At 30.4% G+C, this 23,643-nt stretch overlaps 3 protein-coding genes across 3 annotated transcripts; 2 read left to right on the top strand and 1 right to left on the bottom strand.

Moving 5' to 3' along the window:
• Nucleotides 1-4,284, top strand: LOC114192165 (zinc finger protein ZOP1). Its single transcript, XM_028081788.1, has 5 exons — nucleotides 1-248; nucleotides 825-1,025; nucleotides 2,064-2,139; nucleotides 3,525-3,620; nucleotides 3,706-4,284. The coding sequence occupies exons 1-5, from the start codon at nucleotides 240-242 to the stop codon at nucleotides 4,029-4,031; spliced, it is 708 nt and encodes a 235-aa protein (XP_027937589.1). The 5' UTR covers nucleotides 1-239; the 3' UTR covers nucleotides 4,032-4,284.
• A 236-nt stretch (nucleotides 4,285-4,520) lies between these two features.
• LOC114192166 lies at nucleotides 4,521-5,879 on the top strand. Its single transcript, XM_028081790.1, has one exon. The coding sequence runs from the start codon at nucleotides 5,085-5,087 to the stop codon at nucleotides 5,559-5,561; it is 477 nt and encodes a 158-aa protein (XP_027937591.1). The 5' UTR covers nucleotides 4,521-5,084; the 3' UTR covers nucleotides 5,562-5,879.
• A 2,075-nt stretch (nucleotides 5,880-7,954) lies between these two features.
• LOC114189668 (pleiotropic drug resistance protein 2-like) lies at nucleotides 7,955-19,093 on the bottom strand. The gene is made up of 20 exons (XM_028078298.1): nucleotides 18,346-19,093; nucleotides 18,117-18,237; nucleotides 17,812-17,957; nucleotides 16,116-16,200; nucleotides 15,236-15,526; nucleotides 15,057-15,147; nucleotides 13,757-14,657; nucleotides 13,379-13,539; nucleotides 13,156-13,259; nucleotides 12,913-13,078; nucleotides 12,462-12,596; nucleotides 12,100-12,245; nucleotides 11,500-11,832; nucleotides 11,100-11,390; nucleotides 10,854-10,937; nucleotides 10,636-10,769; nucleotides 10,292-10,519; nucleotides 9,827-9,998; nucleotides 9,502-9,756; nucleotides 7,955-8,348 (listed from the first exon to the last, which is right to left on the bottom strand). The coding sequence occupies exons 1-20, from the start codon at nucleotides 18,693-18,695 to the stop codon at nucleotides 8,079-8,081; spliced, it is 4,464 nt and encodes a 1,487-aa protein (XP_027934099.1). The 5' UTR covers nucleotides 18,696-19,093; the 3' UTR covers nucleotides 7,955-8,078.
• Between the last annotated feature and the right edge of the window lie 4,550 nt (nucleotides 19,094-23,643).

The raw sequence follows: 23,643 nt of genomic DNA, 5'->3' as shown, positions 1-23,643 counted from the left end.
ACTTCCTTTCTGTGCTTGGACAAAAACACGTTCTCTCTTTCCCTTTCTCTGTTTCTCTTTCATCCAAGTCGCTGACATTATTTTGTTTCCAAACTCTCTGCTTCACTTTTTGGAGGTTTTTGAAATTTGAAGAGATTAGGGTGCACTTCACACACCATAACTCAAGAACCTCTATCCTTCTCAGCTTTCAATTATTCTTTAATTCTTGCCGCCTCGATTCGCAACCCTAATTTGCTGTCATGACTGAGGTAAACTCGTTAATCACCGCAATTTTTCATTATATAGTTTTCATAATCATTCTGATGCACTCTTCACAGTTTTTTTTATAATTTATTTTCCTGCGAGCAAATGACATCAAGGTCTTTTTTCTTCGACCTTCTGCCCCTTTCATAATCGAAATTACCACCCAGAAATCCTGTATATGATGAATTTATGCTTCTTATACCTAAAAACCAAATTAATGTAAACAATAGTTGGATTGTGTAATAATATATTGGGAATAGGACTGTAGGAGACTATTACAAGTGCATGTTTAAGTCGGTTTATTTTGTAGAAATACTGCTTTTTTTTGTAAAAAAATAAGAATTAATTCTTCTATATCTATATGGCAAACATGTGGTAAGTATATTTTAGAAGAGCTGTTGGCTGTGTGTGAATTAGACTATCATGAGAGAAGGATTTGGAGGTGGGTTATTGAGATGCAGTGGTATGTTCGGTTTTCTGATATGTGGAAAGTTGGAGTTGTTATTTGTGGCTGATAAATTGTTTGGATGCACCGAGAAGTTGGGGGTCTTTGTTTACTCCTTCATTTTTATGGTTTTCAGTACTGGGTCAGCCAGGGCAACAAATGGTGCGACTTTTGCAAAATTTATATATCAAACAACCCTTCGAGCATTAGGAATCATGAGCTTGGTCAACGCCACAAAGATAATGTTGCCAAGAGGCTGGCTGCTATGAGAAAAGAGAATATTGCTAAGGAGAAAGAGCAGAAGGAAACAGCCCGTGCCATTGAACAAATCGAAGCGGTAAGGATTTTTCTCTTTATTTATATTTATATTTTTATTACTGATATTGATGCTGCACTCATCATGCTTGGAAAAAAATTTTGATATCACTTTTATAAAGCTTGAACGGGACTTGTTGGTACAATCAGTGAGGTGTGCTAGTAACCTATTTGATTAACATAGTAAATCAGGCATGCATAAGGAAGGACCAGCAAGGTTATCAAACTAGGGAGTTTACATAATGTGTGAAGCTTCTTTGAATTCATTCTTAAGGTTGGAAAATGCTAGCTAATACGAAAACCAATGTTTAAAATCCAAAATAGTATTCAAGCAGAAGGTAAAATCTTTTGTAGATGACAAAAAACAGTGAGGGTTTGAACGATTCATGCCGTTGATTAGAACCTAAGTAAAAGATTGCATATTTTGGGCTTTCCATGAATAGAGCCATGTAAAAGAATGTTAAAATTCATAAGCAAATCACATAATCATGAACAGTTCCTTCATCCATACTGTTTTACCCTCTTTGTTCAAGCCACAAAAGCAAGCCTGTTGAAGTTACGGAAATGGACTGCTGCAAAGTCAGAAAACATAAGCGGTTCTCACTTTTTTTTTTTTAAATTTCTCCCTGATAACAATGACCCTTTTTTCTTTACAATGCTAGAATAAATGAGTGGAAATTTCCCGATAACATAATGAAAATTATTGGTTTTAGAGGAATGCTAGCTATGCAAACACTGTCAAAAGTCAACATGTATTCAAAAGAGGTTGAATAAGTATGTTATTAGCATTTCTCTTGACTTAAATCCAAACAAAATACTTGATCATAGAGTGGTCATGGATTCCCAAAATAATTTTTCAAGTGAAACATTTACTGTATTTGAAGATTGAGAATTATCAGGAAAGGGAAGTTGCCGGAAAGTCACAGCTATCTTAGTTTTTTTTTTTTTTCAAATTGGATATATTTGAGTTTCAAGAGTATTGTATGTTTTGTTACAGATTTACACTGAAAGATGAGATATATAAATTTTGTTATATCTGTTTCTTTGTATTCTAATGCAGAAAGCACAACGTAGCTATCAAAAGGATAAAGCAAAATTTGAGGAAGCCAGAGAATCACTCGAATTGGATGGCCAAGGTTGTAAGTAAAATCTGTTTATCTCTATTGATAGAGTTGTGATTATTAATTTGCTTATTCGGGTACATTGTTTTGACATTCTGTCTATGTTTAGATCATAAACTGTTGTCCTCTACATAGAAAAAAGCATTTTGGAGTCATCAATTAGGAGAACTCCCTTGAAATTACTTATATTTTGTGGTTTTTCAAAGCATTACAAAGAAGTTATTGTGCCACACTTCTCTCCTAAGATGATCAGTAATAATTATTATACATAAAAGACCGGATATTTCTTTGTTGCATAAAGGGGTGGTAGTTGGCTTGTATAAAGTGGATATGTCAAGCAAACCCTACTTTGTAAGTAATTGTTCAGCAACCTGTAGTTATAACCAGCTTTACTTTGGAAGAGGAACGGTAAGACTATTGAGCATTGGAAATTGTCCTAACTAATATTAATTTCATGTGGTAGATTTAGGCGTTGTAATTCATAAAATGTTATTAAAACTAGTTTTTCTACCGTGCACGGGGTTTTTGTAGATGTAATATTTTTGGAATGGCAAGTGGTTGGCTATCCAATAATCTATATGATGAAAATATAATGTCTTTAAAAAATTGTGAAGTGTATAAATAAAATATGTTATTAAAATAAGCCCTAACCCTTTAAGGATTGGTAACCTGGTGTATTTAAGAATTTTGGGCTATTTTTCTGTCAAATTTTAATTCTCCACAGAGAAATTTAATCTATGGTATAAAATATCTCTAAAACGTGTTCTACTTAATTTCTTTCTTCTATTGATAAAGTGGAATTATTTTCCTCAGAAAAGAACTTGAATATAAAATCTAAGAATTAGTCTCCCCCCCTTGTAGGTTATTGTTTTTTCTTTTTCATTTTGTAGATAATACCATGGTAAAAGGACAAGAAAATGTTGAAATAATGTTATTATGGCTTATTGGACTAGGTTCACTGAAAAAAACAGAATAAGTCTATTTTACTCTCAATTTTTTTCTCCTTAAAACAATTTCGATTTTTTTTTCTGAAACTATTCATGGTTTTGGTAGTTTGTATTGACAGCATAAATATAAAATTTTGTTCTTGTTCGGCGTGGAAAAAGATATGGAAATGGATCAACTGCTCTGTTGCATTTTCAACTGCATCTCCAATTGAGGGCCAAATTTGTTTTTAAAAATTTAGCTTTAACATCTTTGCATAAAACGAATGAAATTATGGTCAGGATCTCTGCATTCTCTTTTTAAACTGCAGAGGAGCATGATAAAAAAAATGTATACATGTAGCTTCATGATACAAATCCAACTCTATATACTCAACAGACGTGTCAGTGTCGTGTATTGCATTGTTGCTGTATTGATTTTGTGTCCCAACTGATTTTTGCTTCATGATTGTGTAGAATGGGAGCTTGACAGCAGTTCAGGCTATTATTATCATAAAACAAATGGATTTTGCTATGACCCAAAGTCCGGATTTTACTACTCTGATGCCATTGGTATGACACTAGAACTGTTGTCTTACCTACATGTGAATTATCATGTTGATAATTGATGGCTATTTACTTCAAAATATTTCAATAGGCAAGTGGGTGACAAAGGAAGAAGCATATGTCTCCCCTCACTTTACATCTAAGTCCTTGTCATCATCAAAATCGAAATCAGATGAAAACAAATCAAATAAGTCTCAAAATGGATCTTCATCTGGGTTAGTTACAACTGTGAATCCTAAAAGAAATTCGAAAGCTGCTCCTTCATCTCTTGCAGTCGGAAAGAGAAAAAGGCCTAATGAAAAATCCAAAGTTATCTCTGAAGAAGAAAAAGCAGCTCTCAAGGCAAGAGAGGCTGCAAGGAAAAGAGTGCAGGAGAGGGAAAAACCCTTGCTTGGCCTTTACAGCAAGCCTTACTAATAACTGTGCAAATTTACCTTAACAGACGTGGCTTTCCCCAGAAATATGAGGTCGTTCTTCTTTTTGCCTGATTCCTTTATGCTGTGTCATTAAGGTGGGGTCCTAATTCCCCAATTGTTTTCCATGTGACTCTCTACCTTGTACAATGTAACTGCTCCATTTTCTGTTTTTGTTTTTGCAATATATACTAATTTGCAGCCTTGTTTGTATCTCGGAGTGGAGAAAAGGACACATCATCCATATTTATTTTGAATTTCCAGTAGCTTTTCACAACGGAAAATAATATAACAACGTTTTTATGAATCCATTTCTCATCATCATGTTATTTGTGTAAAACCGTATTTTGTACAAGAAAGGGGAAAAATTTACAGTCATACGCACACAATAAGTCTTGTGTTTACTAAGTAATTGACAATAATTTTGGATTAGTTATTGTTCGCGCAGTTGGGACCGTTGGTTTTTAATTTTAATATATTATTTTGGTTCAGACTACAGGGAATTATTCTCCATTTGGGTTTTTAAATGCTTTGTTTCGAGTTCAGAGTCATATTAACGGGCATTTCTTCCTGCCCAAAAGAATCATATCATACTTCAGATTATCAATGCTAGTTACTAAAGTTTTTAGGATACAGGAAGTTGTGACCCATATTTACTCCCAAAATTCTGAAGGAGAATATAGAAAGAAGAAAATCAAGTTGGATGCTAAAGGCTCTGTCTTTGTGACTTTCACCTGACAATGACTTGTCCAATTTGGCTTCTAAATCAACATGAACATGCTGTTATTTCCCTTCACCATGATCATTGGTGGCAATAAAAGCACAAAGTTTAAGCATAATAGGCTAACCCAATGTCAAGTAATCCTCCTTCATCTTTTGTCTGCTGATTAGATGATATCCTTTTATTGCCATTCAAGTCACTCTATTCACTTTATTCTCCACAATGGAATCCCTCAGCTCCCTTATATAAGCACACACCCACATTCATGTTGAACACAAATCAGATCGAAATACACCACACTTCAGTGAACAATTTCTTTCATTCTCCTTAAAAAGAATGCCTTCACCTGTGCAGCCAAATCCCTCTCCATCAGAGGGAGAGAAACACAGGCAATTGAATAGAGACATAAGGGACATGGTCTCTGCCATCACTCACAGGGCCACTGATTTTCATAAATCAGGCTCAACCCACCACAATTTAGAGAAGGATGAGAAACATGGTTTGAGCATGGTCACCCTTGCAGGTAACAACAATGGTGCCACTCTGAGAAGTGAGTTGGATGATAAATCAGGCACCCATTCTGATGGTGATGAGCCAGAGGCACTGAGCACCTTTGTTAACAGCAACTTCCAAGCCATCAACAATTCACTCATGTTTGGTGGCAGTTATCAGGCCAATGACCCTGGTGTGCACCTGGATATCTCAGATTTCTCCACTCATCCTCACCACAAGGAAGAAAGACATGGGAAGAAGGGAAAGAAAACAGAGAAAAAAACTTCTAAACCCAATGATTCATCATCTGATTCAGATTAATACTGTTGCTGAAAGCATCAAACCTGTTGAGTGCCAGAGAATACATACGTTCTAAACCGTTGTGCCTTGCTAGAATAGAACCACTTGTGTCCATTGTTAAGCACACTAATCATATCTTATATCCTAAGCATGTTTGAATAACCATGTTTTTGTAATATGTTGCTTGTCTTGTTTTATTCTTTGCTTTGTGCGTGTCAAGCAAAAGCAGTATTTAAAATTTTCTCATCATAAGTGTATTCTCTATGCCAATGATTTGTGAGTATATAGTGTATGCCATGGTGAATTTGGTTTGTGTATTTGACATATATTTTAATACTACACTATTTTGCAAGTTTGGTTGGAAACGTTGTTGATCATTTGATTAACTATAGTGTGATTGTCACTGCATAGCAATGTTCAAGACATAGTAGTGACTCACTTAACCTTCTTCTTTGTGCCAGTTTCGCACACTTCCTAGTTTGTGTACTTCCTACTAGAGTTACAGAGAAAATATATTTTAGGGTAGTCAAATATGATTGAGAGGAAAAATTGTTATTTAATTAAAAGGACACATCAACCACCTATATATATATATATATATATATATATATATATATATATATATATATATATATATATATATATAAATTTCATATTGTTATGCCGCAATCGAACTTTACTTTTATTAAATAGATAAAATTACTCACTTGAGCCTATAATTAAGCAAATTTTGCCTTTTTTTTTGAACTTAAAAATCATTCCTTTTGGTCCTTAAGTATATACTAATTTATGTTTTTTTATAGCTTTAGACGGTGAGAACTAAAAGAGGTTAAAAATGATATTGTAAATATCAAAAGAATATAAAATGATTAATTTTTATTAGTGGAGTGGTCAAAATGGGTTGGAACCCGCGAGTCAACCAGGTTCACCATGGGTTCGGACCGGGTTAGGTTAATTTTTTTTATAAATTTTAATATGGGTTGATTTTTGACCCAACTCACCTAGAACCCTATTTACTCGAGTTGAACTCGTAATGAGCCGGGTTGGTGAGCTAACCTGCAAATAAAGGGTTACACAAGTGTTTTTTGTTAAGTTGAACTTTGTATTTGGATCATGTTAGGTTGTTTTTTTAGCTAATATATATATATATATATATATATATATATATATATATATATATATATATATATATAATTTGTTTTTGTGTGATTTTGATTTGTATTGGATTGTATTAAAGTTTATTTAGATTTTAATTAGAATTATAATTTAGTTTTGACTGAAAAAAATAAAAAAAATTGTATTACTTTAATTAAGTGAATCCGTGAGTCAATCTATTTAACCACCAACCCATGGTGGGCCGAGTCGGATTTAAATTTTTTTAATCCATTAATAAGTGAGTTGGATTGGATTGACTCACTAAGTGATCAACCCCTGATCGATCGTGCTGGATTGGACCGGATTATCCATTTTGACAACTCTATCTATTAGTACAGTCACTAAAAAGAGTAATTCCACCTATTTAGTATTATGAATAGTTGAAAATGTATAAGAATTTGTAAAATAGTATATGTGTGCTGGTATTTAAACATAAATTTACAATAATTTGAACATTTCTTAATTGTGTATGTTATCGAAGAATTAATATTTTGATAGATAGAATAACTAGCATATTACTGACTCTGTCTTTAAAGGTTATAGAAATACTAAAATTTTCATTTCAATAAAATAATTATGAACTTTTTTTACTTTATTTCTTTTTATTTATACTCCATAATAAATATATAAGTATAACGTAATTGAAGATTAGAGATAGAGAATAAAGTTACAATTAGCAAAAAAAAATTAATGAATTATATTTAGAACTTAAAATTAAAAAACTTTTATAAATATGCCTGTTAAATCCGAACGGTAAATTTTGTTAGTACAAGTCAAACTGGTACGAACATTCTTCAAGATCTTATATTTAGTCCGTTGATGTATAAAAAAATAATCATTTGAGTTCAAAATTACAAATTTAAGTGGATTCCTCTTTTAAATCTAGAAGAAAAAAGTTAATAAATGGGACCTAACAAAATTTTAATTTTTAATAAAATTTAGTCATATGGAGAAAGTATTAAAACTAGAATGTTATAGTGTTTTCAGGCAATTTTTTTCATGAGAAATTGGTATTATATAGAAAAGGAAAGCATGTTAACAAAAAACAAATTCAAATTTACTAATATGTAGGACTCATATGTTAGAACTGTTAAAGAAAATTGTTTATCAGTCAACATTATCCAAAAGTACAGTTTAATCTAGTTCTTTTTGTTTGCACTAAATTGATAACTGTATTTAAATCACTGATTTTCATGTATCGGTTTACTTAAAATATACGTCAAACCCCTCAATTAGGGGACACTACGAATCAAAGGAAATTGAGAAGTGATAGCAATCAAATTGCAACTTAAACAATGATGAAAACTATGCATCTTTGTCCTACATATAACTTTACCAGTATCTTTCTGTTCAACAGTTTCATACTCATTTGTGTGTGATTGACTATCTTTTCTGGAAATTAAGGAACTTGATGCCATAAGCAAATACTAAAACGAAGAGGAGGCAAAAAGCAACATGAGTTAATGCAACAACTCCAAGAAAGTCATGCTGAAAACCCAACTTCCTGTCAAGGTACTCTTTTACTGTCATGACTCTAAAGCCAGGAACCTCTATGGGACTATTTTTGTCACCAACTTGGGATGTCACCAATCCATATATAGTCCAAGCCACAGGAGACCCCCAATAATACCACCTCCACCATATTGGAATTTGCTGCATAATCAATGAAATCTAACTTTTAGTTTCCCCAAAAGGCAATCAATTAAATAGTACACTTAGCTTACATGAAAATGGTCAATTGTGTTAAGAATCCAAGTATACGTTGAAAGTTTCATATCAAGTAGAAATGAAGAAGTCAAGTATTATGTAAGAAAAATAATATCCACAAACATCGGATCTTAAGGTTTTATATTAAAAGTGGTATAAGCCTCTTATATGGACAACTCATACCTCATATAAGATCAATTTCCTCAGTATCCCAATAAAAAATTCTCATATCAGAGTCTATCTCATAAAAAAATATATATTCAAGGATTCATTCATGCCCTTAAAGGGTCACTTTATTCTTGGACCTGAACCATGTTTGGTTGGGTCCAAGGTTTTAAAAATTGGTCTATGACCATGATTTCAGCCATGATGTTGAGGCTTTTGAGCTTCCCATGACTGCTCTGTATCAGTCATTTTATTCACAGTTTCTCACAATGTCAATGATCCAAACAAAACTGCAACTGCAATTTAGAACCTTAGTTTGGTCTGGACACCATCATATAATACTCTTGCGTTAAGATTTAATCTTATGCATGAAAGTGACTACTTGTGTTTCTTGAGTCCTAATGTACATACAAATTGATCCTTGAATTGAAAATATTAACTTGCTACCAAGTTTACCTTACCATTGTTAGACATGTTCATTTCTTAAATAACTAATTTATGTACACAAAAACTTAATGAAAGAAACACAAATTTTCTTTGTTGCTGGTCTGATTGTAGGTAACACAATAGACGGAACAAACATCATCAAAATAAGGTCTGATATCATCTTATGAAGTGAATTTAAACCAAACTTAATCTTAAAACTGACTTGTAAGGTTAAGGTTTGTACTTTTTTATATATTACAATTTTGTTTTATCCCTAACTAATGCAAGATTTCCAATATATGCAAAGAGGGAATAAGTTACACAAATCCCATCCCTATTATCATTCTTCAATTTTTTCTTAATCTGGCTGTTAAAAGTTAATTACTTATCATAACGATTATACTAAAGAAAAAAAATTAATGATTAAAAGTTAATTATATATATATATATATATATTATATTATATACATGTGTGTGTGATAACTGATGTAATAATACACATACATACCGTTCTTGGGATAAGAAAACCAGAGAACAGGTTCCAGAAATTGATGAAGAAGGACATAACAATTGCAGCAATTTGATAGTTTGGCGTCAGAGCTACAGTCATCATTCCATACAGTGTGAAGTACATAAAGCTCATGAATATGAAGTAGTAGAACCACAAAAAATTTTCAAAACGTGCTTCAAACCCAATCATCCAGTACAGAATAATGGAATAGGCTAGACTTTGAGTTGCAACGTAAATTACTTCAATTGCTACCTGCAACACAGTACTTTTTTAATGAATTGTGCAACTTTGACAATTTACTTAATAGATGCTTTCTTTCTACCTGACCAATTGCATAAGGCAATTCCGAATACATTCCTGCAGCTCTTTCACGGTATAGAACTGTTCTTTCTATTGCAACAACAGGTTGAACACTGTTAGTGTTGGAGGCTCCAAGGAAAAAAACTGATGCATACATAGCTCCAAGCAGATTCAACAGGTCCTGCTCCTTTTGCCTGCAGAAATTATATTTACTGTCAATTTTTATCATGGACAAACAAGAGTTTTTATTGATGGTCTTATTGCTACTTATCTAAATCATATGCAATTGCTACCATACTATTTAGGTTCCAAAATAAGTACCAAATCTAGTTTTTCCAGCAATGGTATCTTGGGGCAAGTATGTGATGCATAAAAATGCTTAGTTCTCTTGTATAAAACCATGTTATTGTTTATTTAAGTTGGAAATAATTTAGATGTTAACAAGTACTAATCAAGTGTATTTCAGCCAAATTGCTTTTCAACTTACGTCTTTTTTCCTTTGTCCCAATAAATAAGTCCAAAAATGATACCAATAACTATTGTGACGAAGAATCTGATGGCATTATACTCTGGATTCCTCCAATAGGAGCAATTCTGCTTCCAGAAGCAAGCTTTACATTGAGTAACAAATGATTGAGAGTATTTAGTCGGAAAGTAAAGGTCCTTTGTTCCAGGTACTGGTGTGCATAGTTCCTTAACAAGTTCCTGGTTCTTTCTGGAAAAGGGTTATCAAAGTATTTATAAGTAAAACATCATGAGAAAGTTCAGATAAGTTTGGACAAGAAGCAGCATGAATTTCTACAAACAAATACAACCACTAGTGCCACTTACTGATAAAGGTCTGACTTAGCATATAATTCTGCAAAGTCCACATTAAGCTGAGACTCAAATATAGGAGCAGTGATCTCCAGCATCCATGTGGCTGGATTATATCCATCTTTAATCTTAGGAACTCCTGTGATACCCTTTGAATGGTTCATGCACAATCAGTAAGATTTCTGGCATCATACTGATTCAAGAATTTGAACATTATAATAGCAGAGATTTACCTCAAAGTACTCAATAAGATTCTGAGAATTCCGACCAAGAGGGCCCCCATATATCACTTGTCCACCTATCTTCATCAAAAGCAGCTGACATAAAGAAGTAATTCAAGGGTGAGTGAGTATTGTTCCTTCAAAACCATTACCAAAAGTAAACTCTCACATTGGTTCCCAAGATTTCAACAGTTTTTTAGACCTTGACTTTATAAAACTCTAGTGGGGTTTTACTGCTTAATAGATTTCATTATTCACCTCATCAAAATTTTCAAATATATCGATGCTTGGTTGATGAATTGTGCAGACAACAGTTCGACCTGTATCCACTGTATTTCTAACAGTTCGCATAACAACTGCTGCAGCTCTAGCATCTAGACCAGTTGTTGGTTCATCCATGAAAATAATGGAAGGATTTGCAACCAATTCTACAGCAATGGTGAGCCTCTTTCTCTGCTCTGTTGATAAGCCATTTATTCCTGGAAGGCCTACTATAAAATGCCTCACTGAGTGGAGTTCAACCAGCTCTAAAATTTCTTCAATGAACATCTATAAAAAAGGAACTAAATTAGTACACTGTAACATTTGAAAGTAGACAGACACATAAAGAGCCAATGCTAGGAAGTTTAACATGAAAACTGATTGAAGAAAACTATACCTTTCGTGTTTCCTTATTAACCTCCTTACTGAGACGCAGCCAAGCAGAAAACACAAGAGATTCGTAGACTGTAACATTTGGGGAATGTATATCATTTTGTTCACAGTAACCACTGATCCGAGCAAAAGTTGCCTGGTTTTTTGGATAACCAGATATGCTGATGCTTCCCTCAATAAAACCACCTGTTTTTCTTCCTGAAAGAACATCCATCAAGGTGGTTTTCCCAGCACCACTTACACCAACTAATGCTGTTAAAACCCCAGGCCTGAAAGCACCACTTATGTCTCTTAGTAGTTGGAGTTTATTCTCTTCAATTCCTTGTTTCTTCATTTCCTGATAACAAATTACCAAACCGACTTTTGAACATGTGCAAGTGCTGACATTTCTATATAGTTACATGAACTTATTGTTGAGTTAGATGATTCCATTACACAAAAACTGTTATCGTGTAAACATAATCTTTTTGAAGTTCTTTATGCAGTTCCTTTTTATGTGCAGTTAGATTGGTTAATTTTATATTCTACAGAAAGTTATATGAAATTTTATCTGGAACTAAGGGATATGATTAAAGTGGTACAAGAGGAGGGAATTGGAGGTTACAAGTGGCATATCGATGTAATAATTCACATGTTGAAATGCAAGTGACAGAGGCCTGAAGGGCAGCACCATTCCCTTCTTGGATTTTGTATTCTCTGGAGCTTTAGAAATTGAGCTATGAGCCCTTTTTCTTACTTCCATATCAATACCTGTAATAATTACAACTATCTGTGTTTATTTCCAATAGATGTGAATTGCACATTATTCAAACATTTAGGTATATAGACAAAGCTATATTTAAGATGCAACAAACATACAAGTGACATTTATTTTGACTAGAGGATATAAAGTAGTTTATGTAAAATACAAATGCTGCCTTTTTATGATCTCATTACAGATTATTTGAAGAGAAAATCAAACTTTACCTTCAAACGAATTACCAACCGAAGCTGAACTGTGCTCTGTAGTTCCAGTTGCCATTTTTTCTACTGAGGATGAAGCAAATGTGGTTTTCTTTTGGTCTTCATCTTCCACTATAATAGATTTTGAGTTTCCAAATGCTGCAATTTATTTTCAAAGCAATATCAGAGGATGCTTCTATAGAATGAATCTTTCGGATTGTCAGTGTCTGCCATGGAGCAATGCTCTCTTGATAGAACTATAAAAGAAAATTTTCTATTAAGGAGATTTAGATTTATATGATTTGCCTATCTACCATAGGAAATTATGTTGTGTCTATCATTTGATCCATGTAACCTGACCCCACCTAATAGGAAAATTTTGTTGTTTTTTATTTGAAAGAAATTTTAAAACAATATAAGAAACATAGTATTAAGCATGTAATGTAACACAAAGCAATACAGTAATGAAACTTACGATTCAAATAGGTTAGAGCCAGAATGAAACAAATGTTGAAAAGCAAAGAAAATCCTATAAGGGCACCCACAGATATCCAGTACCAATAATCTTCTGTAAAAATGCCTCTAGCATTAAGAAAAGCCTTCCCAACTGTGGGCTCAGGGATTCTTGGGTCATTATTTTTCTGTGAAAAGTGAAAAATCAGCAATAAACTAATAATAATCTTGTGTTTATAAGATTAAAGAAACACTAAGATCTTACAGCACTCCATCTTTTGTCTAGGAACTCGTTAATGGTTATTGCATTCTGACCATACATCATAGGTGAACTGTAGTAGCACCATATCATCCATGGTCCAATATCATCTATAAATGGACAGAGGTTGGAGTTATCAGTTTAAATGAAACAATTTCACAATGAAGAGTTTAATATTAAATCTTTAGAGTATATGATATTGATGGTATAAGGAATAACTGTTACTTACGTCTTGAAACAGTAAATCCACTTAGGATAAAAACAACTAAAATTGTGAAGGAACCAAGTGTGTGTGCCACAACTTTTGTCCTTCCAACTGCAGCAATAAAGCGGAATAGGGACAGAGCCATTTGATTCACCCAGAAGAATGCCAATAACTGACGAAAAAACCTGTGACAAGTTATAACATACAACATAAAACAAAATTTTCAAGTCAGTAGAACTAAGAAGTAAAGAATGATTAGAGAGTGAACCTATTATTTCATTTCTGTGCCATTGAGAAACTCATTACTGTATACTTTTATTTATATTTCTACTCTTATTTGCGAATGTGCTTCCACTTAAGGATATTATTTTCTTATTGCGTGTTTTTCAAGTATTCTCATACCTACTAGCTGCAGGAGCAAAGCCAATAGTATAATAAGTGAGGATGATCCATAGTCCTGATTCCAACAGTGAGAGAGGAATTCTGAGGACCCAAATGGGCAATGCAAAAGCCCATGCTGGAAAAAAGAGGAAATCTCTCTGCTTGTAGAAAACCGGAAGTTTAATGACTGTCATTGAAAGTTCAGCCACTCCATTGAACATTATATTAATGAGGCTGAAAAATAGTGCACCGTAGTATTTTCCTGCACCCTCAAGTTGACCATGCTTCATATCTGTTCTGAAAAACACTGACATGGCAATCAGAGCCATCATAGTAATCTGAAAAGTCTTGAATATGTATACGAAATAGTTGCGTTTTATCAAAAGCCACTCTCTTGAAAAGCATGCCTTGAAGAGTTCCCATTTGGAGATGCCATACTTTTCCTTCACCAATGCAGCGCGATGGCTTTCATTAGGATCATATGGAACTTTAATCTTTTCATGTAGTTGCTGACCGATACTGTGATTCTTGAAATGGGCTACAAACTCAGGCACTGTGACATATTGGTAAGGAATGTCCCTTCTGAACCAGTACTGTTCTTGGTCCTTTTTCGAAGTTACCTCTTGTAAGAAATCTGCAACTCCTTTCCTTTCTGGGCATTTGAACCCCACAGTTTCGAAAAAATGAAGAACACTCTCACGGGGACCTTGATACACAATCTCACCTTCTGAAAGCAATATTATGTCATCAAAAAGTTCATATGTTTCTGGTGCAGGTTGCAGAAGAGCGATTATCATGGTAACATCCATGATATGGACCATCTGCCTCATAAACCTGACAATTTGGAAGGTTGTGGAACTATCCAAACCAGTTGAAATTTCATCCATGAAGAATGCTTTTGCAGGGCCTACCAACATCTCACCTGCATTCATGTTATGTAAGTTCTTGTTTATCAGAACTGCAAAATGGATGATTCTGCAAAGGAATCTAATATCACACAGATAATTTTCCTCTCAAACTCCATGGTACAATCATCTAGACCATAGTCTAGAAACCACAGGCACAACATTGGACACAAAAATACAGTATAATATGTTAAACAGAGAATTTTAATTCTAATTCAACCTTACAAATTAGTTTCTAAGTTGAGGTTTGCAGACACTTATATATTCTAAACCGGCTTTATCTCTGATCGATCGAGAACTTTCTAACACATTTTGGAAAACGTTAGATTCAACATGAATGTAATAACTTTGAAGTGTATGTGCTTCTTATGTTATGGTAAGAAGATGCTTGTGAGTGAAATTTCGTATCCACATACCAGTAGTTAAACGCTTCTTTTGTCCACCAGAAATGCCCCTTTTCATCTCATCTCCCACCAAAATATCAGCACATATTTCCAACCCAAGAATCTGTAGTATTGCATAAAAAAGTTAGATGACAGAACTTGAAGTTTGGTGGCTAACAAGGAAAATGATTTAGACCAAAGTGTGAGCAAACCTTTAGAACGTAATCAGTAACAAGAGTTGTTTGTTGACCTTCCATTGCTGTGGCTTTCATGAAAGCATCTATCTCAGGATCTGGTTTAATGCCGGCTGCTATTTCCCTTCTCGACAACTCTTCCAGCATATCATACCTTGTTCCTACTCCCAGACACCGTCCAGAAAAGTCCAGTGTCTCTCTCACTGTCATCTCTCCATAGTGAAGATCATGCTGACTAATGTATGCACATGTTCTTTGAGGAACAAACTCTGATAATTCATGACCACAGTACGTCACTCTTCCTGATACCTGCCCAGAAAGAAATTCTCTGATGAGTTCACATTACAAATGAACTCTATAATCTCAACTTAACTATGTAAAAAGGTATTTTACAATTCATAATCATTCTTAATATCATAGTGATGTGAACAATTTCACTATATATATACTCATTGGTTAAAATCATATGATATAAACAATTAGTGGAGTTTTCTATAAAAAAAGTAACAAAGCATGTTATATAAACTAAACATACATTTTTTGTATAAAGAGTCTTGTGTACAGGGTGATGGAGGAACCATTTAAGCAGTGTAACATTATTTTTTTTAATTTTCAAGACATTATTGAATGTGTAATAAAATGTAATATGATATATGTATGACTATGTTAACTGTTATTCCTTGGGTACTAATGAAAAATACTCTCATTTTTTTTCATTGGGATGACAAAAAGATCACTTTTTTATGATTTTATGTATTTCTATATTTCCAGTAAAAAAAATTAAAAATTTTAGACACCAGAGATACTTGTTAGTGATAAATATCTTATATGTATCTGTTGAACAGTTTCAGAAATAAATTATTCATAAAGAAGGGAAGAAGAGGATATTTAATTTAACCCTTAAATCCTTGTCCATTTTTCCTGCAAGTGCCTTCAGTAATGTAGTTTTTCCTGATCCTGGAGGTCCCAAAAGCAGAGTCATTCTGCAGAGATAGAAATAAAGTTTAAATTTAGTTACCAAAGAATCAATTAGGTCTACAGTTGGTGATGCACTTTTTGGAAAGTGATTTCAATAATAGGAATTTGTATTCAATAATAACCATTTTTATAAATGAAACTTATATAGTTCTAACATATGAGTCTTTGTCTATTTGATTGGCTATTTATTTGTAAGGCAATAAATTTGATAAATGGATTATTTATCTACTTAGTTATCTATTTATTAAGCAATAGTTATCTTACTTCTAATGCCATACTTGTCAAGTTATCAAAATTTAACATGGTTATTAGTTATCAATTTCTTTAACAAAAATTCTCTATACTCACTAGGTTTAAGCATTGAGGTATACAACATCAATTTAATAAAACTAGGTTTGTCTTATTTATATAATATAACTTAATTTTTTTTAGTCAATATATTTAAATTTTATTTTAGAAATACCTAAAAAAATGAGTGACAAAAATATTTTCTTATAAAATGAACTAAATTAAACATGCATTAAGTATCACCGAACAAAATCTATACTAATCTCCATTTGATGCTAAAATTGGTTTATATATAGTATTGTTCAAATTTTTATACTTAAATTGGCAATGACTACTATTAGAATTAACATACGTAAATGGAAATATGACTTTAATGAAGATTAACCATTTTTAATAATTACGTATGTGGAAATTATTTAGAGTCACCTAAATAGGCTTAATCCATATATGTACAATAACATGAATTAAATTAGAAAACTAATAACGTAAATTGAAACAGATAAATTTTGATCAGATCTGGTCTTATGTAGTCCCTATAAGTTTAGGTAGATGGAATCATAAATTTACGCACTAAATCGTTTTTAAAATTAATAAATATAATTTTAATAAAAATAATAGTATTTCAGTTAAACATAGGCAAATTTTGTAATTTATATATTAAATTAGTATGTATAAAAATTGAGATTTAATTTTATTTACGTGACATAAATGTTAAAAATTACATATATTTTAATTCTTTTAAGTTGAGTGAAATAATTAATTTGTTTGACACACTGTATCCAACAGAAAAAAAAAATCACTTCACTTCTCGAATTGATCTCGGTGGTCCATTTTTTCAACTTTAGCACTGTCCAAACTTTTATACAAAAGCAGCAAGATGACTTTATGCATTGAATTCATTCATTTACACAAACATATATTAAATTTATTATTTTAAACTATCATATTTAATCTTTTTTAAAAATAAAAATTAATTAGTGTGGTAGATAAATTATTTAAATTATAATAAAAATTAAATAAAAAACTTAAAATTATAAATTAACTAAAAACATAATTTGATTCATAGTTTTAATTTCTATCTATTAACTTGTACAGAATTAAATGTAATTAATAACTTAATATAATTTATTTTAAAATATATAAATAAATTAAATGTAACGGGTTCTTTAGTATATTAGAACCCAATAAAATCTGAGAAACATAAAAATGAATAATAAAATTTTAAATCTTATTTTTTAAGTATAAAGTCATACATCTTCCAGAAATAAAATGGACAGAATCAAACCCTATCATGATATGAAGATTGAAATTATACACTAATTAGGTACCTTGATGGTTTCACAATTCCACTAATATCTTTGAGAATCTTGACAACTTTTTCTTGGAGAATCTTCACACCCTTTGTGTTCTTAGGCAAAAGGTGAAGAAATCCCAAAACTCCAAACACAAGGCTTACAAGATAATTCACCAATACCTGGTAAAGAAAACATATTCATGTTATGCAAGCATATTCATCTACATGTTTGCAAAAACCAGAACAGAAAACTGATAAAAGGTTAAGAAATCACCAAACACTTTCTCTATTGAAAATCAAAATACTAAGTCTGATTAGAAAAACTAAGAACATGTATACCTCTATTGCATTGAGGGTAGAATTGAAGAGTGTTGGTAGTGCTCTTGTTCCAACATATGCATCCCCTTCAACTGATAAGTGCTCATACCTTACTTCAATCTTGGGAATCTCAATGCTTACCCTGTAACAACAAAAGCAATTAAGATTAAACAAACAAAGGAAAGTGTTTTAGTGTGGTTTGAACAGAACACAGATGGAGTATATAGGATCAAAACATTTAAAAGGGTACCTATCAATTCTCTCCCTCATCCTATGGAGGAAACTCTCATTGTTCTCTTCAGCAGTTCCTACTATGTTCTCAAGGAGATGCTTCTTTTCCTGCAATCCAAGCTTGGTGATGTCAACCTCTTCATAGTTCACTCCTCCATTATCCAAAACTTGCTTCAAAAGCACTCTCCTCATTCTGTCATATGTTGGAAGCCTTTTCAAAGCTTCCCACTTCAGCTCCTCCTCTTCTTCTATTTCCCTTCCACCTCTGTGAAACACATCACTCTCTCCACTCACTTCCTCATCAAACCTTGCTGAGGCCAAATCTCTGCTTGCTGATGATGAACAGATCCTTCCTTCTGCTGTTGCCATATCAATAAAAATTTGACTCCCTTTTGTCAGTGCTACTGGTTTAAGTTAGTGTCTCTCTCTGTGACCTTTCTTCAAACACTAAGTGAATCAAGTGAACTTTGATAGAAACAATGATGGACCACTCTCACTCACATGTTCCAACATGGTGATACAAGGAAAGTGGAAGGTTTTGTGACCATTTTGGCTTCCAAATCATGGAATCACTCTGATGAAATTAGTCTGAGAGAAACATTAGTGTTTGGCATCACTGAAAAATCTTGCTATGGGAGAAGTGTTTATGTAGGTGAAAGTATTGAAGGTGAGAACAGAGTGTGATGTGGACAAAGAAAAAGGTTGTGATAAATTTGTAGGGTTCTACATAGTTTAGATAGTTTGCAATTGTTACCAAACCACACCATGTCAAAACTTGTTATTAATTATAGGGTTCTATTTAGCCGACTAAGAATACTGAGAGGAGTGTAATCCATTAACTAAGAGTGATTCTATGAGACAAAAATTGCTGAACTCAATATTTTATTAACAATAGGATGTAATCTTTATTTTGATTTTTAGTGTTTTTGGTTTTAGCATGGACACAATTTCGGGGTGACAAGTAAAATTCTTTACATAATTATCAAATGAGTTCACCGGATATTTTTTCTAACTTCAAAGTTCATTGCACATATTTATTTATGTAATTAAGGTAATCAAAATCGAAATTTAAATAATAAAATCATACGATTTATATATTATTTACAGGTCAGATCTTCCTTACGCATAATCGTAATAATACATTGTGATTAGTATAATTGTTGAACAAAATCATAAAATTGTGTAAATCGTCGTCTTTTTTTTTTCGAGATTTCTGTTGTACTATCAGTTTCTTTGATAAATAATTCAAATTTTACATTGATAAAGGTGTTGAGAGCACACAATCATCTCTCACCTAATTAAATTAAATACTAATTAATACAATTAAAATTTTTTTTCTCAATAAAAAATTTCATACAATTAAAATCCAGTTACAATACACCACAACACTTCTTAATTAAAATTTAATACAATTATAATTTTGTAATTTTGCAATTATAATTTCCTAATTTTGCAATCACAATCTTCTATAGACCCAAAGCATGGTAATGTTTAGTAATTTTCCAATTTTGCAACCACAATTTTGTATAGACCCAAAGCATAATAATGTTAACATTTATTACTTCTTGTATTTATTAATTATAATATTATTTTTATCTATAACTATATATAAAGAGAATTTCTTTTTTTTATCCATATTTCATAATTTAAATTTTACCTTTTATAATATAATTATTTGTTAAATTTTTAAAATTTAATAGTTACTCTTACATGTTTCTATAAAATGGTTTATCTTCTTTCCTTCTTTTTATTCCTATTCAAAAATTGTTATTTTCTCATTTTCTTCCATTCATCCTGTTTTGTTTCTAATAAATATAAATTTATTTTTTATATCAACTTAATAACATTACAATATCATCATCTACTTATATAATATCATGCATATTTAAAAAATGCATATACACATGCACGATAATGTCTGTGTTTACTCTAATTATTTATAAAAAAATTTATATTAATGTTAGTTATGAAGACCAATAACAGCTTGTTTCTTTTGATTTATTTTCTCTCTTTTATTTTATTTTAATTTTTTTTGTATTTTCATATTTTATTATATTAATTATTTTCATATTATTTAAAATTTTAAAAGAAGAAATTGGATTAATTTTTATTCCTTATAAAATTGAATAATTATTTATATATATTATAAAAAGTAAAATTTATGATTTGTAGTATGATCTCACCATGATTTAATTTACACTATATGAACCCTTTTTTATTCTATTTATAATCTCGATTTTAATTACTTTGCAAGAGAGAGGTTACCCATCAATTAATTAAAAATCAGTTTTAGTACAGTTTTTAGAGTAATGACTATTAAATAGAGTGGTTTGTAGTGATTTCAGCATGTGCATTCCTTTTTCTTGTATCAAATTATCATCAAATTAAAGAAATGTATGCATGGTTCCAAAGCAAGATAACTTTAGTCTATCACGTATTACTTTAATGATTAGTTTATTAAAAGTGTAATTAAATTAGATGGCTACACATCCAACGATACATTTGAAAATAAATATTTTCGTGCAAAACACTCGAAAATTTTGGAGTATGTATGCAATTTTGACTCGTGGAAGATTTTACCATTTTAGTGATCTTAATCATTTTTGTGCACAAATTAGTTACGTGTCAATAAGTTAATATTACTCAAATAACTCATTTAGTGACAAAAGTATTTTCTTAAAAATTAGTTCACTTTTACTTGGGATAGGATAATTTACACATTTTAAAGCAAAATTAATTAATTTAGTTAATAAGATTAAATCAAATAATAATCTCTATTTTGGTATTTATCCTACGAATTATTAGAACTCATTTTATCACTACTTTGACTTACTTTTTAGAATTATTAATATTTGTTTGAACTAAATACTTTATTTTATTAATGAGAAAAAAAGTAACAACTTAAATTAACAATGGATTACAAGTCACTGTTGTCACGGCGACAAATTTGTTAATAAAACAAAATTTTTAGTAACGATCTAAGTTATCATTGAATGATAAAACTTACAATAATGACTTAAATAAATAACAACTATTCTAGTATCTTTTTAATAACTATTTTAAACCGTTGTTTAAAGTGTTTCGTACGGTAGAGTTTTCATATTTAATGGTCAAATTAATGAAATCGATTAATTTGATCTAATTTATAATTATCATTTTTTTGTGAATATTCTTTGTAAAGATGTATTTGATTTAAATATTTAAGTGTATATTAAATGATTTTCATAACTTATACAATTTTATTTTTAGTTAATATTAATTGTAGTTAATTTAAATTTTAATAAATTTAAAAATACACCAAATATTTACAAGTAGGTATAAAATATTTTATTATATTTAAAAATATCTTATTAACCGATATGACGAGTTAAGAATAATTAATACAGATTGAATTTTATAAAAGTTTATCATTAATATTAAATGAATTTTGACCTAATAATTATTATTGCAGTTTTACTTTATTCGTTAATATTAAATGAATTTTGGCCTAATAATTATTATTGTAGTTTTACTTTATTTACAAGTAAAAAAATCTATAAGTTTTGACAATTGTGTTTAATATTTTATTTAATGCATACTAATAAAAAGTTAAAAAATAATAAAATGACTACATTTTAATGTTGTTAAAAATTAAAATATAAGTAAACATAAAAAAAATGAATTAATAGATAAACAATCAAAAAATAATGTTAAATATCTAAAATGTTTACAACAAGAAAAACAATTAACATATGAATTTGAAATTTCATTGAGTTTCCTTATTCTTATTACTTCCCGATACTATTTTGCAACATTCCTATTAATTTTAAAAAAACTCTCCTATATATTAAAGAAATAGAAAATATTTTAATATCTGAAATTTTTAATTATAAACACACAAGGATAGCAATATAAAAAAATTTAATTATCTAAATTTTTAAGTGAAATAATAGATTTAAATTTGTATCTCCACAATATTTTTAGTAAAGATCTTACAAATTCCAAAGTATTTATTTAGTATAAGAGATATATGGCTTAGAATTTATATTATTTTAATTTATAAAATTAATTATTTCAATTTTCAATATAAAAATGATGAAATAAAAAATCATTAATTATATCTTAATGAGTGTTATAAAGACACTAATTATCATTCTCCTAATTAAAATACCAAAATATTTAGAACTACATTCACATATATTATCTCATCAGTTTGTTACATGTTTCTAACATAATAGTAAATGAATAGTTTTTATTTATAAATATTAATATCAAATATTTTTAATAAAATTAGATTTGATGTTTATATTCTGAAAAGTTCTTTTAATACTGAATTAAATAAAACTAAAACTAAATATGTATAGCTAATAATTTGTTATTTAAAATTAATTTTTAATAATTAAAGGTTAAATTAAATAAAATAAAATTTTATTAATTAATATTAAAATCACCAAAATTATATATGTAGATAGTTTTAGTTTTGGTAGTTATATTCTTATTAAGTATTATAAGAAAGTTTGTAATAATTGAAAATTTTAATTGTAGGTTTAATACTTAATAGGTATAATTTACTAAATGTACCAAATTTACAATAAAACTCACTAATTAAATCTTGTTATTAGATTATGATATTTAGTGTTTTTATTACATTATCCTATTTAGGTATGTTTATATTAGACACCCAAATATATATACATCACTTAAACTCTATAGGTGTCTAATGTTATTTGATAATTAAAAACTAAAATGATAAGTTAATTATTTAATTAAACAAACAATAAATAACATTAATTATTTATTGAATGATAAGTTAATTATTTAAACATATTATTTAATTAAACATACAATAAATGATAAGTTACTTATTTATTGAATGTTATTTATTCATTAATGTCATATCGATCAAGTAGACTAAAGAATCTTCATTTAAAAATAATAAACGTATAACGATTAATTACTTCTAGAACAGCTATAATAAGCTTAAATTCAAAGACTAATATTTAATAATTAGTTAATATAATAATTCAAGAACTTAGTAATACATTTTTGGCTCATCATGGTAATACCACTTTAGTCATTAATTAAAAATATCACAACATCTTTCACCTTATAAATAATCAATCTCATACACTATCCATATATGATTACTCATCAACAATTTGAAATTACTTCACATCATTAGTAATGGAATAATGGATATTTAATTTGAACAAACCAAACATAGATAACTAAATTTTCAAACCAATGAATGTGTTAGAAGTGTGTTTTAAATCTAACTCAATCCCACAAAACCGGCTTGTAAGTTGAGGTTTGCGCCTCACTTATATATTGTGAATTA

The sequence above is a fragment of the Vigna unguiculata genome, chromosome 7, assembly GCF_004118075.2.
Source record: "Vigna unguiculata cultivar IT97K-499-35 chromosome 7, ASM411807v1, whole genome shotgun sequence".
NCBI lineage: Eukaryota > Viridiplantae > Streptophyta > Magnoliopsida > Fabales > Fabaceae > Vigna > Vigna unguiculata.
The sequence above is the reverse complement of the archived record's forward strand: the minus strand, read 5'-3'. Positions and strand labels throughout refer to the sequence as shown.

Excerpts from the sequence above, each read along its gene's own strand:
- LOC114192165 (XM_028081788.1), top strand. Across the intron at positions 1,026-2,063 it reads CCATTGAACAAATCGAAGCG|AAAGCACAACGTAGCTATCA; the intron begins GTAAGGATTTTT and ends ATTCTAATGCAG. Across the intron at positions 3,621-3,705 it reads TTACTACTCTGATGCCATTG|GCAAGTGGGTGACAAAGGAA; the intron begins GTATGACACTAG and ends ATATTTCAATAG.
- LOC114192166 (XM_028081790.1), top strand. The coding sequence starts at position 5,085 with ATGCCTTCACCTGTGCAGCCAAATCCCTCTCCATCAGAGGGAGAGAAA.
- LOC114189668 (XM_028078298.1), bottom strand. The coding sequence starts at position 18,695 with ATGGCAACAGCAGAAGGAAGGATCTGTTCATCATCAGCAAGCAGAGAT. Across the intron at positions 16,201-17,811 it reads GGAATTGTGAAACCATCAAG|AATGACTCTGCTTTTGGGAC; the intron begins GTACCTAATTAG and ends CTATCTCTGCAG. Across the intron at positions 11,833-12,099 it reads ATTACATCGATATGCCACTT|GAAATGAAGAAACAAGGAAT; the intron begins GTAACCTCCAAT and ends ATTTGTTATCAG.